This window comes from Elephantulus edwardii, unplaced genomic scaffold (genome assembly GCF_000299155.1).
Source record: "Elephantulus edwardii isolate Elephantulus edwardi_28Jun2011 unplaced genomic scaffold, EleEdw1.0 scaffold00011, whole genome shotgun sequence".
Classification (NCBI taxonomy): Eukaryota; Metazoa; Chordata; class Mammalia; order Macroscelidea; family Macroscelididae; genus Elephantulus; species Elephantulus edwardii.
This window is the reverse complement of record NW_006399761.1, coordinates 4,653,857-4,676,016: the sequence shown is the minus strand read 5'-3', so window position 1 is coordinate 4,676,016 and position 22,160 is coordinate 4,653,857. Positions and strand designations below refer to the sequence as shown.

General features: G+C 54.1%; 1 protein-coding gene across 2 annotated transcripts in view; it reads right to left on the bottom strand.

Annotated features, from left to right (window-relative positions):
- Positions 1-22,160, bottom strand: part of TTC7A (tetratricopeptide repeat domain 7A) — a 127,277-nt gene that overhangs the window by 4,413 nt on the left and 100,704 nt on the right. For both annotated transcript variants that reach the window (XM_006880897.1, XM_006880896.1), the window contains 4 exons: positions 16,986-17,102; positions 12,394-12,497; positions 9,356-9,490; positions 3,307-3,509 (listed from right to left, as the gene is read on the bottom strand). In XM_006880897.1, the coding sequence (XP_006880959.1) occupies positions 3,307-3,509; positions 9,356-9,490; positions 12,394-12,497; positions 16,986-17,102 (559 nt within the window). The remainder of the gene's footprint in view (positions 1-3,306; positions 3,510-9,355; positions 9,491-12,393; positions 12,498-16,985; positions 17,103-22,160) is intronic.

Here is a 22,160-nt window from a genome sequence, read left to right as displayed (position 1 = left end):
CCCATGTGATCAGAAGGGCCTGATGTGTTACTCGACATCAAGTACAACAGACACACCCAGGTGTAGAAGCATCACGTGGCTTCCAGTAATGGGGGGGCACTGCTGTCAGCCTTCCCATCAGGGAGGGGGACTGTGCAGCTCCTTGACCTCAAATCCTACGGCAGGGGCTCCTTCCATCCCTCAAATGCACGTACAGAGCCGTCAGCAGAGGGAACAGTGTGGGACCTAATTCATCACCAGGCAAGAGCGCGTGAGGCCAAGAGACAAGGCTGGCGCCTGTCTCTCCAGGACCGTGGGCACGTGGCCAGGACCGCTGCACAAACTCCAGTCCAAAAGTCAAAGCTCACAGCCGAGGGCTCACAGTGGCCCCTGACTGCCAGGGTGCGCCAGGAGGAGGGGGGCCCACTTCTGGGGTGCTGCAGGAAGACAAAGCTCTGGGGAGACAGGACGGAGCAGGTGCAGAGAGCTCCATCACTGCACGGGGCAGGAGTTGGTAAGGGGCCCAGGACCTGGACTGAAGAGGGGTCAGGAAAGTCCTGTGCTCTGGAATTTGTTCCAGGGAGAAGAGGGCCAAAGTGTCCCACAGGTGCAGGTGGCAGCCTGTCCACTCCCAGCAGGCTTCCTGGGAGCTTAGCTGGGCAGGGGGCTGGTCTGTGGCATGCACTGACCTCACTGGCTAGTAAACAGCAAAGTCAACCCTGTATGGTTGGTAGGTGCTGACAAACGGACCTTGAGTCCCAGAGACCCTGTGAACAACAGCTCTGAACCTGCCTCTCCTGCGCCGTCCTCCCCATCTCGGCCCTGCTCGAGTTCTCAGTCAGTCCACCTTGTGGAAGGTCTTCCTCTCTCTCTGACCCTCCACCTTTTCCAGCATGTCTTTTCCCAAGAACGAGCTCCTGACAACATGACCAAATCAAGTGAGCTGAAATGTCACCATTCCTGCCTCCAAGGAGCACCCTGGTTGTCCCTCCTCCAAAATCAAGCTCTGGAGTTCAAAAAAGATGAGCCACCAGATACAGCTCTTGGTGCCCCTTGACTATTTTGACAATGACCCCCTAACATAAATGCCTAGACCTTCTGGACTGCCTGGGAGTGGTTCACTTTGTTAATAAGGTTCCTGAAGCCACATTTGTGTTCAGGGGAAGGAGAAGTACTGTGATCAATTAGCCAAGTCTGTCAGAGGTCAGAGTCTGAAGGGGGGGGGAAGGGAACATATTGTGATTGATTAGCTATGTCTGTCATCTGTCACGGGGGGGGGCTGTTGTGATCGATTAGCCATGTCTGTCACAGGTAGATTGCCCAGCCTGGAGGGGTGGGGTGCACATGCTGCATCTTCTTCCCTGGCTTGTGCTGCAGATTTTAGAGGTGCTTTCTCATGCATCACCATCACCTCATATGATTAATACGATGGTGTATGAACAATGAGGATTCTCCAGCATTTTACAAAGGGGCATCAACCGTAATCATGTGACTGACTCAGGGCCAGAGCCAGAATGAGATGATAGATTTCCTGCCTCCCGGGCCAGTTCCGGGAAGACCCCTGGCTGAGGGAAGGCCCATGCCAAAGCCTTCCCGTCTTTGGGGAAAGAGCACTTCGTAAACTCTTCCCTGGAGGGGAGTCTGCTCTTCCGTTTGCAGCCACGCAGGATGCTGGCAGGAACCAAGTGCATGGACAGGACTGTCCACGACACCAGCCCTTTGGCCTGCTTGTCACTGAAAGCGGGCAGGCCGGGTTCCAGCTCCATCGAATCAGCCAGGAACCCCAGGAAGAGAAAGAACCCATTTCAGCAGCAGCTGCAGGAAGCCACTCTGGGCCGCTATTCGGTCACCATGGAAACCCGCCTGAGGAAACTGCTTCCATTTCCGGAAGATTGCTACGAACAATAATAAGCATAAAAGGAACGCAGTACACTGTGACTTCACTACTGGAAGTGTGGCTGGTTTGGCTGGGTGTCAGGAGGTGGAAGGTGAGGTCTTAGTGTCTCCTGGCGGCAGAGCCTGTATGCCCCGTCTCTGCCTGTGACCTTGGGACAGGGCGCTGTCAGAGGCCGTTGTCAGGACCGTGGGAGTCAGGAGGACAGCCTTGTGAAGAGCAAACACTGGCCAAGCCAAGGGCGGGTGGGGTGTGGGCTGGGGCACTGCTGCACACACACTAAGCAAAAGGACTCTGTGTCCCCGGAATCTGTGCTCTGGTCCCTTTTCCAAGTCCTCAAGACTGGAGGGACCTCCGGAAGATGACCGAGCCCAGCTCCTCCTCCAAAGGACATCAGCATCTCTTGGCAACAGGCCCACCAAGGATACCAGGTTTGTGGCAGACGAAGAACTGTAACGACCGTCCTGACACAGAGTTGAAATCTCACTCCCCATGCTGCTCGGTAACAAACCAGGCCTCTTGGCATGGATGCCCCCCACACCCTGGAGTCACTCTCCTGAACTTCCCCCGTTCTCCTCAGGACCGCCTCCTCACCCTGTTCTCCAAGTGATGTCTGAGGGGGGGACTCGGATTCAGTGAAGGGAGCACCATGTTATTAGCTGTGGGCTCCCCAAAGCTGTATTTCAAAACTCACTTATGCACATACAGGCTTTATCCTTTTCAGATCATTCCATTTGTTCTGACACCTGCTTTCTGAAAGCAACAACTAAAGGCAGGAAGACCCAGAGAACATGGCCTAGAGTCGACAGCACTCGTCGGAGCAGCCACTCACCAGTATTTCCTGGACCAGAGGTTCCCCCCGGACGGGGAAGTAAAAGTGACGTTCAGAGACTTGTGCATGATCGCCCAGGAGGAAAGCCTGGACAAGGCCGCCAGCACTCTATCTTCAAGCCTCCTTTCTACCAGGAAGCTCCTGGTACCTAAGTCCATGAACAAGTCCCAAGCAGAGGGCTGGGGGCTGCAGGCCCTCTTACCACTTGAGCCTCAGTAGGCCCTCAAGTTCACCTGATACGAGAACCCTGCCCAGAGGACATGCTCTGAAATGAGGCTGCTTGCTCTCAGCCTGAGGGGTCTGCAGGGCCCCCACCAAGATGATCACTGTGACATCTGCCTAGACTGGATGTGCCGTTAACACAAGGATCCAGTGAGCAACAGAGCCAGCCCGTAGGACCAAGCCCAAGACAAAAAAGGAAGTCACAAAGACCACAGTCAACCCTTCTAGTTTTGTTTTTTTGTGCACTCTGGCCCCGAGAACTCTACCTCTGAAGAACTGTCTCTTCTGACAGAGGACGCCGCCCCCTCCCCAGATGCCAGAGGGCAGCAGCACCCCGGAGCCCCCCCGTGGAGGAGCGCGGGGCAGCGCGGACACTCACCAGACTGTGCATGATGAGCACGCCGTCCGGGTTCACCGTCAGCGCCTCCTGGTACAGCTGCTGGGCGTCCTGCAAGCGGCCCTTCAGCTCGGCCAGCCGGCCCCGCATGTAGAGCACCGAGTGCGACGTGGGGAAGAGGCCTGCCGCCTCCTGGATGCAGAAGCCCGCCTCCTTGAGGTGCCGCTGCTCCATGAACAGCTCAGCTGCAAACCAGAAGGGCAGTGGGGGGTGAGGACGGCTGGAGGGGTGCTGCTGCCCACACTGCACTGCCAGGCCCCGGGGTTTGGTGATGGACACTGAGTCACAGCTCACTGGGGGCGGGTGTGTGCGGGAGTGACGCTAGGTGATCACTTTCGGGGTGCTGACCATATTCCAGGCGGCCTAGTGGAGAGCGCGCTGGGCCACTAACCCAGAAGTTTGTAGCTCCCAATCTCCCAGGAGATTGGAATCCCAGCTTGCAATCTCCCAGGAGATTATAAATCTCCCGTGCAATTTACAGCTTCTGAAAACCCACTGGAAAGTCAGCTATGAGTCGGTTCCAACTCGAGATCAATGAATCGAGTTACGATCCGCCGGGCACACCGACAGCCTCACCCAGCCTGGAGGAACAGGATCTTCTAGTGCCACTCGACTCCCCAAATGAGGACACTGGCACTGAGAGGCAAGGAACTGCCCACGCCCGGGGAAGGGTAACTTATGACGCCAGGGCTTCCATGGGGTGCTTGCCTCCAGAGCCTGGCTGCGGGGACGTGTGTGTCCCCGTGACTGACTTCATTCCAACTGTTCTTTATGTGAGACCAAATTTCACTCGCTTTCCCTCTAAGGAGTTCCCTGGTTGCATTTCCTCCAAGTCAGACCTGTTTGTCCTGCAGCAGTCCGTGTATGAAATGGGCTCTTTAAAACTTCGCCAACACCGTTCAGAGGCAGTGATTCTGATTCCGTCTTCCTTACTCAGTGATCGACTTTCAGAAGCGCAGGAAGCAGTTGAAAGGACCGTGGCTCACACCAGGCGCACCTTAGGCTTTAAAACCAGCACCTTGCTCTTCTGCACTTTGCAGATTTCCTGCCTGCTGCCACCACGGGTGCTGACTATGGGTCCAAATAAAGCGAAATGGCTAGCCAAGTTTAGGGTTTTTCTCCATCTACCAAGTAAGCCCTGAGGTTAGGCTAATCAAATGTGTCCAGGGTGGGGTGGAGAACAGATAATCTCACGGAACGCTCTTAGAAAGGCTGAAAACGCGGACCAGCCATGTGATCTCAGTGCCTGGCCTAAGACCACGCCTGCAGCTCAGCACTTAGGCTTGACTGTCAGGGCGGCCCGACAAGGACACCCCCGAGCATCACGGGGCTTCCCGAGGGAACTTTGTTCTCTGGTGGAAAGGAGACTCTGGAGGAAAAGACAGAGGCGGCGCTGGTCATATCTGAGCTCTGAAGTGAAGCCACCTCAGCCCGGCGGTCAGCTCTGGTCAGGGCCCTTCCTGAGCCGCCCGGCTCCCTGCAGGCTGCCTTCTGACTGTAGTCATCAGCCAACTACAAGTGCCGTGAGCCCGGTCTTCCCACGAGAAGAGCCGTCAGATCCTGACGTGAGACGCAGGGCGACTGTGAGTGTACGTGCAGGAGGCGGCCGGGGACTCAGGAAAGCCCTCCTGGGGGCTGCAGGCAAGCGGACGGACTGACAAGTACAACCTGGCCCAGCCCACTTGCCCAGGTCACAGGGACAGGCAGGGACAGAAGGAAGTGAGTGGGCACCCGTGTCTGGAAGCTTCCTCCACTGTCAGGAGCTGGGCACCAGCTCTGCTCCCCCAGCCCTGGCCCACATGGCCCCTGCCTGGCTCATTAAGCTGTTTACTACTTGCCACCCTGCTTCCCCGGGGCCTGGTGCCTCCCCAGAGCGTCCTCAAAGGCCTCCACATCAACAGATTTCCATTACAGCAGCCGCCTTGGTTCCCTCCATCCTGAAGGGGAGCCAGTCGAGGCCCTGGGCTTGTCCAGCCAGCCAAAGGCAGCGAGAACAGGTCCTGACGAATAAGCCTGGGCCCAGTTAGGAGGGACCAGGACACAGGGTGTGTGTGGGCAGGCCTCTGCGCTGCAGGAAGCACCCCTCATCCCAGTCTGGGTCCCCAGGGAGTCACCCTCAGGCCTGCCCACCATTTACCAAACGTGGAGCTCCCTACGATGCTGTGGCCACAGAGGTGGCACCACGCCTGCGCCCCGTCCACTCCTGCCCTGCCTTGGACGCTGGGCCCTGCGGTCACCCCCAGCCCACCCTGAAAGACAAAAACACCCACGTGGGGATTCTCCTTGTATTCTCATCACCCCCGCACATGGAGGCCACATGTAAAAGGGCCCTGACTACCCTCTCGAGCTTCCTTCACTCCCCGTGTGTCCCCTCTTCTCCATCAACCTTCTCCACACACTCCTGCTTGGTGTCTGCCTTCCTTGGGGCTAAAAACGGAAACCATCTGTCCGGGAGCTTGGAGAGATCGGGGGAGAGCCTGGCCCCTTATCAACAGGATGTCAACACCACTGCCCACCTCTCAATCCAGGCCTGGGGCTGGGGTGGTCTCCACAGACACGTACCCAGAGGCTGAGCTGAGGGAGTGAGTGTCCTAGGCCTGCCCGAAGGCCATTCAGGTGGTCTCTCAGATTGGATGTGCCCACTAAGACGACCCTGGCCTTAGACCTTTCAGGAGGAGGCTGGAGGCTAGAACCTGGAGAGAACCTGGTCCATGGCCTCGACCTCCAGTGGGGTCATCAAAATGACACCCCGCCCTAGTCCCCTGCAAAGAAAATAAGCGTCCCATCCCAGGAACTGGACTCCTCTGGACACCTGGGCACTAAAACTAGGCAGAAGGACTTGTGTTCAAGAAATCAGCTGTCAAGGCCCTCCCCCAAGTGCTAAGAGCAAGGATATGTTTACAGACTAAGGTGCGCCGGATCCAAGCCATGGTGTTTTCAGTTGCGTCCTGTGTATCTGAAAGTTGAACAATGAGTTAAAAAAGACTGAAAAAGAACCTCCACCTTTGGACTGAGGTGCTGGAGAAGAGTACTGACTATCCCATGGACTGCCAGAAGGATGATCAAGTCTGTCCGCAAGGAAGTACAACCAGAGTGCTCCCTGGAGACAAGGAGGGTGACAACTTCCCTCGCATACTTTGGACATGTTGTCAAAAGGGGCCAGTCCTTGGATGGAGACATCTGCTGGGAAGGGTGGAGGGTCAGAGAAGGAGAGGAAGACAAGAAAATGGACTGACCCAGCGACTGTTAACAACGGGCTCCGATGGCACAGGGTAGGGCAAGGGTCGGAGCTGTGGTTCTTAGGGTCACCATAGTCGTAGTTGGCTAAGTGGCACCTTGTAACAACAACAAAGGTGTGGTGAGAGGGAGGGACGAGGGAGAACTCCAGGGAAGTAACGCAGAAACTAAAAGTCTAAAAGATTCTACAAGTTAGTCCAAGACCCTCCATTGTCGTGTACAAACTACAGGGATCCAAAGCAGGGACCTCACTAAGTTCCTGAAGGGGTTACAGGCTTGGTGGGCTTGGGGTCCTGACTTGCACCTTGTAGGGAATAAAAAAGCTGGGAGGAGGGGATGGTGGGCCGAGAGGGGAGAATGGAGATGGCAGAGCAGGGAAACGGGGAGATGGAAGAGGGCCCAGAATGGGGGAGGGGGGGAGGGAGGGATCTGGGGAAAGGGGCGGGAAGGAGGACAGGGAAACGCCCAGGCGAGAGAGAGAGACATGACATGCAGAGGCGAACACGGGGTCCAGAGGAGGAAACAGTTTCCCCCATTAACTAGGATTATATAATGAATAAGCCAGAACCGACTGCTAGCTGACCCTCCAGCAGGTCTTCACAGGCTGCATACAGGAGACTGCCCATCTTTATCCAGAAGCTGTAGGTGGATTCGAACCACCTGTCTTTGGGTTGGCAGCACAACTCCTTACCCACTATGCCACCAGAGCCCATAGTATATACTAAGGGATCTCACCCTCATTTCCCCAGTCCACTGGAAGGCTTGTCCGCAGAGCTAAGGGCCTGGTATAAATGGGCATCTGGGGGCTGAGGCTCAGGTCACTTTCACTCAAAGCAAGGTGGTCATGAGCCTTGGGCCTCCAGTACAGGTGAGCTCTCCCACATCCAACTCGGCTCCGCAGTTTGCCCCGTCCAGACAGGTATGAGCGGGGGGGACAGGTATCCCATCCCTTAGGAAAACACCTCAAGGTGGGCACAGCCCCTCTGCCAGAGGCAGCACCCCTGAGGTGGTCTCCACGGAGCAGACCCCTGGGAGGATTCTCTCACTGAACTGGAATGGGAGGCGGCCTGCGACGGGAGGAGGGGACCCCAGGAGCTGGGAAAGGAAGGATGTGACATTTCCCAACCAGAGTGAAGTCAGGATGGGGCTTAACTGGCAAAACAGACTGAGGCGTAATTTATCTTAAACCAAACCAGAGAGATTAACTTGTTCCAAATGATAAAGGGAGCATTTCCCTTCCTGGAAATTGGCTACAGCTGGTGGAATCGGCATGCAGAAGTAGAGGAACCCAGGGGCTGTAATGACCATATTATCAGAACAGGGCGGGGGGGGGGGGGGGCTCTAGGGAGAAGGGACCGCCCTGGAGAGGTTCCTGGCCGGCCTTCACGCAACAGCAGCTCGGTAGATGCTCATGCTGGTGATGGTGCCAAAATGGGGACCAGAGTTCACTAGGAGCAAACTTCCAGAACCTCCCGTTCTCAGCACGGAAGATAGCTGTGACCACAGCCCACCGTCTGCTCTTGCTTTCTTCTACACTGATAGATCCTTGGCTTTTAGTGGGACACATAAAAAAAAGAAAAAAGAAAAGAAAAAGAATACTGGGCTACACCGACTCCCGGTTTGGGGCGGCTCAGGCTGGTTCGGAACTGCTCCATGGGGTTTGCACCAGATGATTTTTTTTTTACGATCACTGCACTTCCTTCCGAGGTACCTCTGGGGGGACTTCAACCTCCAACATTTCTGTTAGCAGTTGAGCGCTTTAATGATTTGTTTGCAGCACCCAGGAACTCACATGGGCATAATAGGTTGTTTGTTGTTAAGTGCCATCAACTTGGAACTGACTCATAGCTGAACCTCCAGGAGATTTTGAGAGGCTGTAAACTGAACAGGAAGGAAGAGACTGACTGCCTGCCTGCCTGCCTGCCTGCCCGCCTGCCTTCCTTCCTTTCTCTCACAGAGCAGCTGGTAGATCCAAACTACCTGTCTTTGGGTTGCCAGGCAACACTTTCCCCACAAGGCCACCGGTGGGCAGCAGAAAAATGACATTTCCCAGAGTCCTTTGCAGTGAGGTTGAGTCATGTGACTAAGGTACTGCCACGGGATCTCGAGGATGAGACGTTCAGACTCCAGAACATCGTCTAACACGGAGAAGAGCCCCCTCTGGCCCCTCCTCGGGAGTCTCATGCTTTGGGCTGTGACTGGGGAGGAGCCGTCCTGGACCACGTGAGTCAGCATAACTGACGGGTATCTGAGCCCCTAAATGAAAGGAGCCGAGTCTCTGGGCGCAGGACTGCAAAGCTATCCTAACAGCAAGGGAAGTCACCCTCGTCTGACTATTCTGAATTATAGCTCTTGTTCGGCACCACTGACACAACTCACCCCGTGCCTGTGAACCACAGATCTGAACCAGCCCCGCTGCACCCACCTCGCCGCCTCCGACATGCTCGAGCCCAGGTGACCCGCTCTGTCCGCCCATCACGTGGAGGGCCTTCCTCGCGTTCTCTGACCCCCCCCACCTTTCCCAGCAGGAGGCCTGGCCTCTCCTGACAGCATGCCCACCTATGTGAGACGGAGTTGCACCAGCCCGGCCTCTCAGGAGCCCCCTGGTTGCATTTCTGTCTTGAAGCAAAGGAAAGATGGCTGGAGCTGGAACTCCAGGCCTGACCCTTGGCCCGTTTTGTTGTCCAGGTAAACCTGGCTGGGGGTCCTCACACCCTCAGAGGACGAGACAGGGCTCAGCGTGCTTGAGAGGCCTGCATGGAGGCAGGTGGGTGCTGCAGAGTCAGTCACTCACCAGCCTGCAGCCAGATCTGTTCCAGCGTGGTCCACATGCGCATGGGTCCCTGCTTCAGGACCGAGCTGGGCATGGTCAGCTCCGACATGGCCTCCTCCAGCCGAGAGGCTGCGATGGACGATGCCCGCTGAGAGCCTGTGGAGCAAGAGAAATAGAGGGCTGAGTGGCAGGGTCCAAGGACTCGAAATCAGAAGCCCAGGGCAGTAACTGTCAGCCCCATGGGGAGAGAGCGGTCCCCTACATCAGCCTTGTTAATGGAAAGCTGGTACCTAGACCCACTCACCAGCACTCTCACCCCACCGTCTTGCAGACAGCTGGTGAGAGGAGCTTCCCGTGGGGCTGTCAGGCAGGATAAGGAAAAGAATTACAAATGGAGACTGTGATGCTCACCGTACCACCGCCTGTAACACTGGAGCAAAACAAGAGGTGCCTCAGTGTGTAACAAGAGGGAGTAAAAAGAAACCAGACAAGTGGTATATTGGGTAAGACGGCATAGACATTAAACCCACCTCAAAATCAAACCAACTACTGTCAAATCAACTCCGAGCAGTCTTCCACGGGGATTCCAAGGCTCTAAGTCTTTATAGAAAGATACAACTTTCTCCCTTGGAGCACCAAGTGGTTTCGAACCACCAATCTTTCTGTTAGCACAACAGAGAACATACTACACCACCAAGGCTTCTTAGACATCACAAGAACCTGAAGAATCTGAAATGCCTGCTTTCTCCTTACCCACTAGGCTGCCAGAGCTCTAACAAAGACTGACTGGGAAAGACGAGTTCACCAGGTTGTGCCAAAAACCTGGAGGACAACTATCTGGCCAACTGACTGGAAGAGATCTGTATTTATTCCCATTCCACAAAAAAGGACAAACTGACAGAGTGTGGAAATTATTGAACAATATCACTGATACCACACACAAGCAAATCCTGCTGAAGATTATCCAAAAACGACTGGGAGAGTACACTGACAGAAATACAGGCCGGGTTTAGGAGAGTTTGTGGCACCAGACACATTATGTCAGATGATTTTGGCTGAAAGCAAAGAGTACCAGAGGAAAGTCTGTGTTTCATTGACTGTGCATTTGACTATGTGGATCACAGCAAACCGTGGCTAATCTCGAGGATAATGGGAATCCCAGAACACTGATTGTGCTCATGCAAAACCTATACTTGGACCATGAGGCAGTCGTCAGAGCAGAGCAAGGAAACACTTCATGATTCTAAATCAGGAAAGGAGTGTGTCAGGGATGCATCTTGTCTCTATGCCTTTGGGAGGCTGGACTTTATGAGGAGGAATGTGGTATCAGGATTGAAAAGAAGACTCATGAACAAACCTGCATTATGCAGACGATACAACCTTGCTTGCTGAAACTGAGAAAGACTGTGGGCATTTGCTGCAGAAGGTCAAGGACTGTAGTCTTCAATAAGGACTGAAGCTCAACATCAAGACAGATTCTCACCACTGGGTCAAATGGCAGCACCATGATGGATGGAAAAAAGACTGAGACTGTTAACAAGTTCAGCTTGCTCTGTTCTACAATCAAATCTCTTGGTACCACCAATCAAGAAATCAAAAGATGAATTGTTCTGGGAACAGCTGCTGTCAGGGACCTCTCAAAAGTGCTAAAGAGCAATGATGTCAGTCTTGGAGACTAAGGTATGCCTGATCCAGGCCATGATCTTTGCAATTACTTGCTATGTCTCAGAGAGCTGGACAATGACCAAGGATGAGCGAAGAATTGATGCCTCTGAGTCGTGGTGCTGGAGAAGAGTACTGAACATACCATGGACAGCCAAGAGAACAAACAAGTTTATCCTAGAGAGGGTGACACCAGGCTGCTCCTTGGCGGCAAGGATTCTGAAGCTTTGTCTCACATACCTTGGGCATATGGCCAGGAGGGACCAGGCCCTACAGAAGAACATCATGCTTGGAAGAGTGGAGGGACAGCACAGAAGAGGAAGACCCTGAATAAGATGAAATGATTCAGCGACTGCGGAAATGGTGGCAGGTGTGTCGGAGGCAGCGAGACTGGCTCTGGATAGAGCAGAGGTGAGAGCTATTATAAGAACAAATACTACGTAAGACTTTTATCATGAAAACAGAAGGATAACTAGGAAGATGTGTGTAAATGTTCAAAAAGGGAAGGGAAGAAGGGGGCAGAAAAAGGAGAAGGGGCATCACCGGGAGGGAAGTCAGTAGGTGAGTGAGCAGATGGGCGGGAAGGAACAGGGAAGACTCGGGGGATTGAAGACAGCTTGGTAACAGGCACAGCGTAAAAGTGATTAATTCTAGAAAATACAATTTAAGTGATTGTATGAAATGTGAGGTATATGAAAAACAATGTACATGAATGATCGTATAAAAGGAATATATGTTTGACATTTCAAAATTCTGCTTGAATCAAGGGTCTTCAGTTTAAAAATGTGAATCTGTGGTTCTGAAACTGACTTGGATTCCCTACATCTTGGCCTGGTGATAAGGAGCTGCACTGCTACCACACACACGTGCTTCGAGTCCACCAGCTGCTCCGAGAGAAGGCTGGACAATCTCTGTGCAATTTATAGCCTCTGAAAACCTGCTGGAGGGTCAGCTATGGCTCGGTTCTGATCTGACCACAAGTCAAGAGTTTTCAGTTTTTTGGATTGGAGCATGACTCTTACAGGAAAACCAACCAGCTTTATAAACTTAATCCATTCCTTCCTACTTGACTCATTTTACTGAGAAAACAGAAGCTTCATCTCCAGCGTCAGCTTAGGGGAAACCCGTTCGTATTCCACAGCCGTCTTTCCATGCTGGTCCCCTGTCTCCACTGCAGCCCCAGGAGGGTGGGTCTGCCTCTGGTTAGTCCAGGCCCCCTACCTCCTCCACGGTCAGTGGTCACCCCTCCATGGTCGTCGCTGACAGACGTCCTCAAGCACAGGCCTGGGCAGCAGCCTGCAGCAGTAGGGATGGTTCAGCTCCGCCAGACCCTCCCTGGGCCACACCAGGACAGTGGGCGGGGGACCCTGTGACTGGAGGCCCCGCCCGTCTCTTACCTGAGTTGGCCTCATGAGCATCAGGCAGGGTCAGGTGGATGCCATTCTGCTTCCTCAGCGTGAGGCCCTCGCCGAAGCTGCCATCCTTCTCCTTCTCCACGCCGCTGGAAGGCAGAGAGGGCCAGGCGTGAGGCAGAGCCGGGCAGGGGAGGCTGCCTCACCTGAGTGGATGTATGCACGCATGCAGGCAGATGCATGCCTGCACCAATGCAGACGCGTGCCTGCACACGCACACAGGCAGATGCATGCCTGCACGAACGCAGATGCATGCATGCACACGCACACAGGCAGATGCATGCCTGCACCAATGCAGACGCGTGCCTGCACACGCACACAGGCAGATGCATGCCTGCACCAATGCAGACGCGTGCCTGCACACGCACACAGGCAGATGCATGCCTGCACAAACACACACATATGCATGCACACACATGGCGCTGACCTGTCTGCTGGACCAGCAGTCTTCTGACCACACACTTTATTCCTCAACCTGTGATCTGCTCAGGTTTCTGGCCCCCTTAACGTCCTTTCTGTTCTCCTCTGTGTACCCAGCTCCTACCTTCTTGTTCCCGACCGGGCCTCAGCCCCATCATGTATCTAGAACGTCATCAGGGTGACACCCTTCCCTTTGCCCAAAGCCATGACCCTTCCCTGGGTCACCAGTGACCTTGGCACTGCCTCTGTGAAGGATGAGACACCATTTCCAGACTGGCTACAAGGGACCATCAAGTGGATTACGGCTCACAGACCCCACGAACAAGAGAGCTGAACCCTGCCCAGTCCTGTGCCATCATGGCCTCTGCCACGATCAAGTCCACTGTCACAGTCTCTGTGTCACCTCATCTCATGGACCGTCTTGAATTGCACCCAGAACCTATGGGTGACACACTAATCTCATTTGTGAATGGAACCTTGTTTAGATTCAGCATTGCTGCATATTGGTCAAATGAACATGAGTGAAGTCATTGGAATGGGCCGTGAGTGCTTTATGACAGCTGTCCTTATAAAAGAGACACAGAAGTGTGGGAAGGAGGTGGTTGGGCCACGTGATGATGGAGCTGGAGACGGGGGTTATTCTGTCACGAGTCACCTGAGGCTACTAGGAACTGGAGAGACCACGAACAGATCACTTTCTAGAGCCTTCCAGGAGAACATGGCCTGGTCAGCACCCTGAATGTGGACTTGCAGCTTCCAGAGCTGGTAGACAATAAACATCTGTGTTTCAAGCCACACAGCCTGTGGACATTTGTTTCATAGCACGTGGAAACTGAGACACCCACCCCCTTCCCATTCCTGAAAGGTTCCCCGACGGAGTGTAAGGGAGCCAGCCATGAGCTTAAAATCACGGGGCCACCACTGCCCAGCCTTCGCTAAGCCTCAGACCTCTTGGCGTGAAAGCAGGTGTTGACTTGACCAGGTTGTTGTGAAGAGTAAATGAAAAAACTGGCAGGTGGCAAACATGGAGTGGCTTGGGGAAGCAGCACACCTAAGATGTTCCTTACTAATTCCCCCTTTCAACCCTGAGAAGGGCTCTTGTAGGGCTCCAGAAATGAAGCATCTAGGGAACTTCCTGTCACTTGGTTCCAGGTTCGCATGGTTCCTGCTCGGGGGAAGATGGCCTAAGACGAGGGATTAGCAAAGACGCAAAAAAGGGGCAAACGTATGGAGGCCGGTGGCAGGACTCCCCCTGATAGAGGACATCTGACAGGTCCTGATGGGTGACCAGAACCTCGGAAGCGGCCCCTCAGACCGTAAGGAGCCCTGGTGATGCGGCAGTTAAGCTCCTGGCTGCTAACGGAAAAGGTTGGCAGTTCGAACACCCCAGCCACTCCTTGGGAGAGAGATGTGGCAACGCTGCCGTGGAGATTAGACACCAAAACAAGCAAGAAAACCACCAAACTCAATGCCATCGACTTGATCCCGAGTCACAGCAACCTTACTGACAGTGGTTCCACAGGGCTTCCTAGGCTAATAACTGCGATGGAATGATCTGCTGGTCTTTGTGTCAACTGTTGAACGCTTTACCTAATGCAGGACCAGGCTCCTCCCAAATGATCTCGGACTCTGAAACCTTGTGCGGCAGTTCTACTGGGCCTGTGGGGTCACTAGGAGTCAGAACTGACTTGCTGGCACTGGGTTCTGCCGCTTGGTGGGGCTTGTCCAGGCGAAAGAGCGGACGACAGCTTGCCAGGGAGCTGAGCAGGAGATACAGGAACACTCTGGAGGGAGCGGGAGGCTGGGGGTGGGGAGGAGGCTGTGGCACGCTGGCCCCTCGGACTGTAGATCTTGGCCCGGACAGGTGGGTCCTGAAAGCAGCCTTTACCAGCCCTGGTCTCCGCTCTGTAGCCCCAGGCTCTGAAAAGAATCCGCTCTATTCCCTGGACAAGGTAAGCTGGTAACCAAAAAGTCAGCAGTTCAATCCACCAGCCACTCTGAGGTAGAAAGAGGTGGCCTGTGAAGACGGAAATCTTGGAAATGCAGAGGAAGAGCAACAGGAAATGGACTGAGCTCAAAGATTGGGTTTTCTCTCCTGGGAAAGCCTTTCAACTCAACTCAGGGCCTGAACCAGCTAATGGAGCTGAGACCCTCTTAGTGGGTTTCCAAGGCTGTAAATGACATGGGAGGAGACCTTGCACTGCAGCGCTGCTGTGGACTTAATCGACCGGAGGACGCCTTTGACTCAGCAGTGACACTGCCATGGACAACGCCACCAGAGCTCCCCGGGAAAGCTCTTGCTGTCGACCCTTGAGTGGGAACTGACCATAGCTGACCCTCCGGGGGGCGGGGTTTGAGGCAATAAATCACACGAGAGGCAACTGCCTGTCTCTCTCCTGTAGTGCAACTGTTGGATTCAAAATGCTTACCTTTGCACTGACAGCACTAAGCTAACTGACTAACACTAAGCTAACAGAACTTGGAAAAGCCCTCATCAGCCTTGGGTGGCCCACTTCCTAACTGAGCCTCCCTGTCTTTGGTGGGGAGCTGCCTGGGGTGCAGGCGAGGATGAGGCCCAGCAGACTCTCAGCTCACTGGGGGACCTCAAGGCAGACACCACTGCCCTGCTCAGGGGAGAGCTCCTGGTTGCCTGGCTCTCGGAGGTGGGACGTGGTCTTCCATAAGGCTGACAGCTGGGCTCAGCGGGAACCCTCACAGCCATTACACTCCCGCTGCCCTCGAGCCTCATCTGGGTGCTGCTTCCACGAAGCAGAATGAGGTCACCAACGGCCCTTGCCCTCAGAGTACCCAGCTAAAAAGCCCCTACCAGCGACCCCTCCTGGCAGCTTCTGCCTGCTGGTCCTGTCCCACCCCAGCATCTCTTGGGTTCAGGGGTGTTTTACTCTGTCTGACTGCCCTGGGGTTTCCTTATCACCAGACTGTCTACTAAGGATTTGGAAAACCTCCTCAACTCAATGCTGTAGAGTCAGAACCAACTCAGAGCCGGGCCTCTGGCAGGATTCTGGGGCTGTAAACTGCATGGGAGGAGGTTGCCAGTCTTTCTCCCTCGGAGCCACTGGTGGATTGAACCACTAGAGAAGAACAGTCTTTGTGTTAGCAACACAACTCCCTGCAAAGTAGGTCACCGACTCATTCTGGGTCCAGAGCTTCTGTGAAAACACAAAGATCCACCAGAGTAGGGTCCTCTAAAGGCCAGAAAAGGGCAGGGCAGGGCCCAGGGGCACCCAGGCAAACACTGGACGGGGACCAAGGCACCCAAGCAAACACTGGGCAGCACCCAAGTAAACACTGGACAGGGACTGAGGCACCCAAGCAAACACCGGGCAGGGCCCAGGGGCAGCCAGGCAAACACTGGACAGGGACCAAGGCACCCAAGAAAATACCGGGCAGGGTCCAGGGGCACCTAGGCAAACACCGGGCAGAGCCCAGGGGCACCCAGGCAAACACTGGACAGGGCCTGCAGGCACCCAGGCAAACATGGGGCAGGGCCCAGGGGCACCCAGGCAAACACTGGACAGGGCCTGCGGGCACCCAGGCAAACATGGGGCAGGGCCCAGGGGCACCCAGGTAAACAATGGGCTCCTGTCCACTGGAGACCCTGTGGACTGGACCTGCTAAGTTCTCATTGAATGAGAACAAGAGATTTCTACTTAGAAAACCAATCCTGGCTGGAGACGACAGCAGGGGACAGACCGTGGACAATGGCAGGAGTAACGGTAGTCCTCCAGGACCCACACTCCATCTTTCAGACGGAGCCAAGAAAGACTCGTGCGGCCAGGGTTCAAGTCCCAGCAGCACCACTTACTGGATGACTAATCTGGATAAAAGTTCTAAGGTCTCTGAATCTCAGTTTGCTCTGTGATGAGCCCAATCTATGCTAATGTGCGCAACATAAACAGCTCTCCCTTCTCTCAATTCACATGGTCTTTATGTCTCACAGAGGAAGAGCCTTACTTAAGTGGTTACATGTAGACGGTCAATGTCAAAAGCCCCACATCCAGTGAGCTCTACATTCTCCTAATGTCCTCCACCACCCCAGACCGCCAGACATCGCAGGCACTCACTGTTGCTCGGCAACCACTGCCCGCGGACCCTGCCTCCCACGCTGAGGGACGAAGGACGGTGGTGTCACTCACCCCAGCTGCGAGAAGCTGTACAGCGTCTGCCACAGCTGCAGCATCTGCCTGCAGGTCACGAGGGCCTCCTCCGGGCCTTTGAGCACTTGCTCTAGCTTCACCTTGGTGAACATCAGGCTGCGGGAGAAACAGACAGTCAAGGGGGGGCTGCAGCCACAGCGCTCCTACGCAGGGGGGACCCCAGGAACCTGCCCACCAGACCACACAGCCTGAGCCCACAGGAGGCAGAAGGTTTGGGGGTATGGCGGTCTTGGATAGACGATGGGGGGCCTTCTTGCTCTCTGTGCCTCAGTTTCTCTTCATTATCACTGTCAAAGTGTGAAGCCACTGACTGCTTGTAAGTGACCGTCAGGTCCATCCACGTGTTCCCTTTGCATACCTGACGTGTCCCTGGACCCTGGTAAGTCTGACTACAAGTCTTGAGTCATCTCATTCATATCCTCACCACAAGGTGTCTCATTCACTGAATCATCATCCTCAAAGTGCGAGATGTAACTCCTACACCCAGACAGTTGTGAACAGAAACCCATCTGGGATTAAGATTCTCGTTGTAATGCTAACGAAATCCTATCAGTGTACGATGTTGCTGTTAGATGCTGCGGAGGTGACTATGACCCACAGGAACTCCGGTGAATAACCCGTCAGAACCCGGCCCAATCCTGCAACAAGCTCATGACCGCCGACATGTTCAAGTCCACTGCTGTCGTCACTGTGAGCCCATCTCTTCCAGGGTCTTCCTCTCTATCTCTGACGCTCTTTCTTCACATGATCCCTTCCAGATGACAAGCCTAAAGACCAGGTTTCACCATCTCTGCCTGTAAGGGGCACCCGGCAGGCACTGCCTCCCAGACAGACCTGTTTGTTGAGGCAACGATGGAAAACCTTGGTCTCTCACACTTCGGGCACGTTGTCAGGATGGGCCAGTCCTCGGAAAAAAGACACCGTGACTGGACACGTGGAGGGTCTCAAAGATCCTCAACAAGATGGGCTGACAGGGGGTGGAACAACGGGCGTGAACCTGGAGGAGGAGATGGGGCCCGAGAGGTTCAGCTCTGTGGTTTTTAGGCAGCAACGAGATGCAGTCAACTCAACGGCACCTAACAAGAAGCAGCGCACTTTCCCCCCGACACTTCATAGAAGGGAGTCATGTTTTCCTTTAACAAATAATTTTTCACTGAATTTCCTGAAATAGCCAGCTGCCCTTTAGGATCCTGTTTGATCACCATTTAGGTAAATAGTTACTGTGCGGAGGGAGAGAACAGTTTCAGAATCGCTTTCAATCTGAAATTGTCAAGGCTCACGTAGTGAGCTGTGTGGCTGTGACCACGAATGGGAATAAAGGGGAAACGGCTGGGTGCTACCAGGACAAAGGACCCGGGAAGTGCGCAGTACAATCAGCTCAAAACTGCCTTCGAGGAGGAACTGACCCATCGCTGACCCTTGAGCAGGTCCTCAGCGGCAGTAAATCACGTGGGAGGAGGCTGCCCGTCTGTCTTCTGTGGAGCAGCTGGTGGATTCAATCTGTCAGCGAGGATCCGGGGGAAGGGGCCATGGAGCTGGGCGCCTAGGCCGTTCAAGCCTGAGGCCGTTCACCAAGCCGGGTAGTGACTGACTTACTGACGTAGTCAAGTTATGACAAGCTGCATGTATGACTGTTAATTTATATATATATCCATATATAAATATATATCTAATGTGTACATAACTGAAGAAGCAGGAAGTAGATACTGAAACAGTAAATTTTCATATTTTTAGCCCACAAGACAAAAAAAAATATCAGATTTATAAAGACAGTGATGAAAAAAAAAGCTACAGTAATGAAAATGTAGGCCTGGCCTCGTGGGTGAAGGCTGCACTGTCAATCCAAAGGCAAGCAGCTTGGATCCACCAGAGACTCCATGGGACAAGGAGTGGAATTCTCCTCTCATGCGATTTACAGCCTCTGAAAAACCACTGGAAGGTCAGTTATGAGTCGGCTTTGACTGTACAGCACATGATAACAAAACTGAAAACTTTAAATATAACACGAAGACATCCAGCTGACCTCAGAGCTGACAACTAACAGCAGTCATCACAGGGGAAGCCCATCACTAGCCAGGGCTGCTGCCTACGATGAACGGGGTGGGGCCACTCAGGCCCCAACAAGCTTGCTAGACAATGTTCACAACTGGGGAAAATCCCCAAGGCACTGGCATCGAGGTGGGTCCGGCTCACGGTGACAGGCACGGGCAGAAGGCAGGCAGACGGCGGGCAGGCGGACACCATGCAGGAATCCACGCTGACCCGCGGGAGGCAGTGAGAATCGGGCCTCTTACACCCAGAGGCTCCGTGGACCCAAGTCCACAGACGACTTTCGCCTGTTATGTGCCAGTAAGTACCCAGAGGCCTGTGACCAGCTGGCTGGCACCCTGCCCAGTCCTGGGCCATCCTCATCGTCCGCTAGGTTCCAGCCCACTGTTGCAGTCACGGTATCCAAGTCTCAGGGGCAGGAATTCTCACTGCTGTCTCATAGCAGACCCTGCAGCGGGCTTTCAGAGGCTGGGAATCACACGAGAGGAGACTGCCCATCTTTCTCCCATCGAGCCACTGGGATTCGATGCATGAGAGAGGCACAGGCGTCTGGGTCAGCAGCACGAGCCCCTACGGACTACACTGCCTGGGCTCCCTGAATGGAAATAATTGCTGTTGAACTGGAACCAACTCAGAGCTGATCTGCCAGATAGTTTTCTGAAGCTATAAACTGAACAGGAGGAGACTGCCCATCCTTTTCCTACAGAGCAACTGGGAGATTTGAACTGTCCACCTTTGTGTGGACAGTGTAGCTCCTTAACCACCAGACCACTGAGAATGCTAGGAAATTGCCTAGAGATCAAGTGCTGTGTTTTCAGATCAGATTTAGGACCAGGAAAGAACAGAGCAGAGGTATTGCTGGGGCTGGTGTGTACTAGGAGGAAGGGTGGGATATGGCTACATCTCGGGAGAGAGAAGCTTGGAGGCCTAGTGGCTGGATCAGGGCTGCTGGTGAGGCTGGGAAGCCCTCTCGGGGAACATGCAGACTCAAGCCCAACCCAGAGCCCCAGGCTGCCCTTCCAACAGGCAGCTAAGGTGCCTAGCCAGGGGGACTCTGGGCCAGGCCCCTTGCACAGACGGGCCCTGCAGCATTCTGCTGTGCACCAGCAGGACAGAGACTGCCCCCCCACAAGCTTTCTGTGGACCTGCCTCCTGTGGATGAAGCCCCCCGGCCCACTGCTGCGCCACATCCCCAGAAGTGCTGACCACTGACCACGGTATGTGCTTGGAAGTAAAATGGATGAAAGCTGAGCTGGTGTCTAAGGGGCCTGGACGGACACTGTTGACATTCCACTAACGGGAGTGACCCCCGCAGGGAATTCCTCACCCACATCCTTGTGGGCTGGGCTGGCGTGCCACCAGCCACCCTCTTCTGAGCCTGCGTTCTGACCCTGCCTACAGATGCAGGGTGTTCATGTTCAGCCCTGTTCCAGGAGACCTCCCTCCACAAGGGTAGAGGAGGCTGAGGGTGAAGCCATGTCCAAGGCCACAATCCCTGGCCTGGCCTCCCAGCCTTCATGCTCCACATCCCGCCCCCTTCCCACGACCCTGGGCACTGTGTGCAATCGCACGGAGTTAGCAGTTCCCTCAACCCTGTGGTGCCGGAAGAGAGCACGGAATATCCCCACGGCTGCCAAAGAATAGGTATGTGTTGGGGGGAGAAAGTGCATCCGAGGCTCCTTCAAAGAAAAGCAGCTCTGTCTCACATCCTTTGGGCATGCTGCTGGGAGGGGCTGTTCCTTGGATAGGATATCAAGCTTGGAAAGGTGAAGAGTTGGGAGAGGAAAAACCTCAACCAAATGCACTGACACAGTCAGTGAAGCAACGGGCTCAAAGGTGTCAGGATGAGGAGGATGGCACAGGACAGGGTCCAGGTCTGTTGTTCACAGGGCTGCCAAGAGTTGTGACTGATTCAACCTAATAATATACCAACAACTGCAGGACAAGCCCTTGCCTTTGTTCAAACTCGGCCTCTGTTGGCAATAACTTTCCCCTCTAGTGTCCTGTCACCATGCTCTGGAGGGACTATGTGTACACCATCTCCAGTGGATGGGAGCTCTGGTGGCCGAGTGGCAAGACGCTGTGCTGAAATCCCAAAGGCACAAGGTTCGGACCAACCAGCTGCTCCACAGGAGAAAGAAGGCCAGTCTCCTCTTGTGTGATTTACTGTCTCTGGAAACTTGCTTGAGAGCCAGTTATGAGTCAATTCCAACATAATGGTAAAGAACAACTATCTCCAGTGGAGCCTGACCTCCATGGGGGGGCGTAGCAGTCTGCACACCTGACAACAGATATTAGAGAAACCACTTAACTGCTCTTCTGACAGTCAACCTCCCAGCCACGACGGCCAGGCCTCCCTCTGTGCTGCTGGCCCTCATGCGCACACTTCTGCAAAGGTATGAGAGGGCTGACAGAACCCCAGCATGCAGAAAACAGACAGAAAAGACCAGCTTCTGAGATCCCCATCACTGCTCATCAAGCCCAGCACCTCTCATAGTTTATACACTGAACGTGTCTACATCATGACACGGAGGAAGGGTTTCTGGGGCTTAAAAAAAGCGGCACTGATAATAACTATCAGAGATTATGAGGAAGGTGCCAGATATAGTAAGGGCCAGATGTGTTGTTTATAAGGTTGCTAGGAGTCAGAGACTAACGTGCACCCAATTCAGGCCATGGTATTTTCAATCACTTGCTACACATCTAAAAGTTGGGTAGTGACTACGGATGACAAGAACAGATGCCTGGGAGCTGTGATATCGGAGAAGAATACTGAGTATTCCATGGACTGCAAACATAAAAAAGAAAAGCCAAACAGGTCTGTCTTGGAAAAAGTGCAGCCAATCACTCCTTGAGGGCAAAAACAATGACGTTCCATTTCTCCTATTCTGGATATGGTGCTAGGAGAGGTTGTTCTTTGGAAAGGGACATCACGCTTGGAAGGACAGAGGGTCAGCAAAAGAGAGGAAGACCTTCAATGAGATGGACTGACACAGTGTCCGCAGCAACGGGCACGACTGTGTCAGGGACGAGGAGGGTGGCGCAGGACTGGATGGGGGTCAGGACAGTTGTTCGTAGGGTCCCTATGAGTGGACTCGACTCAGC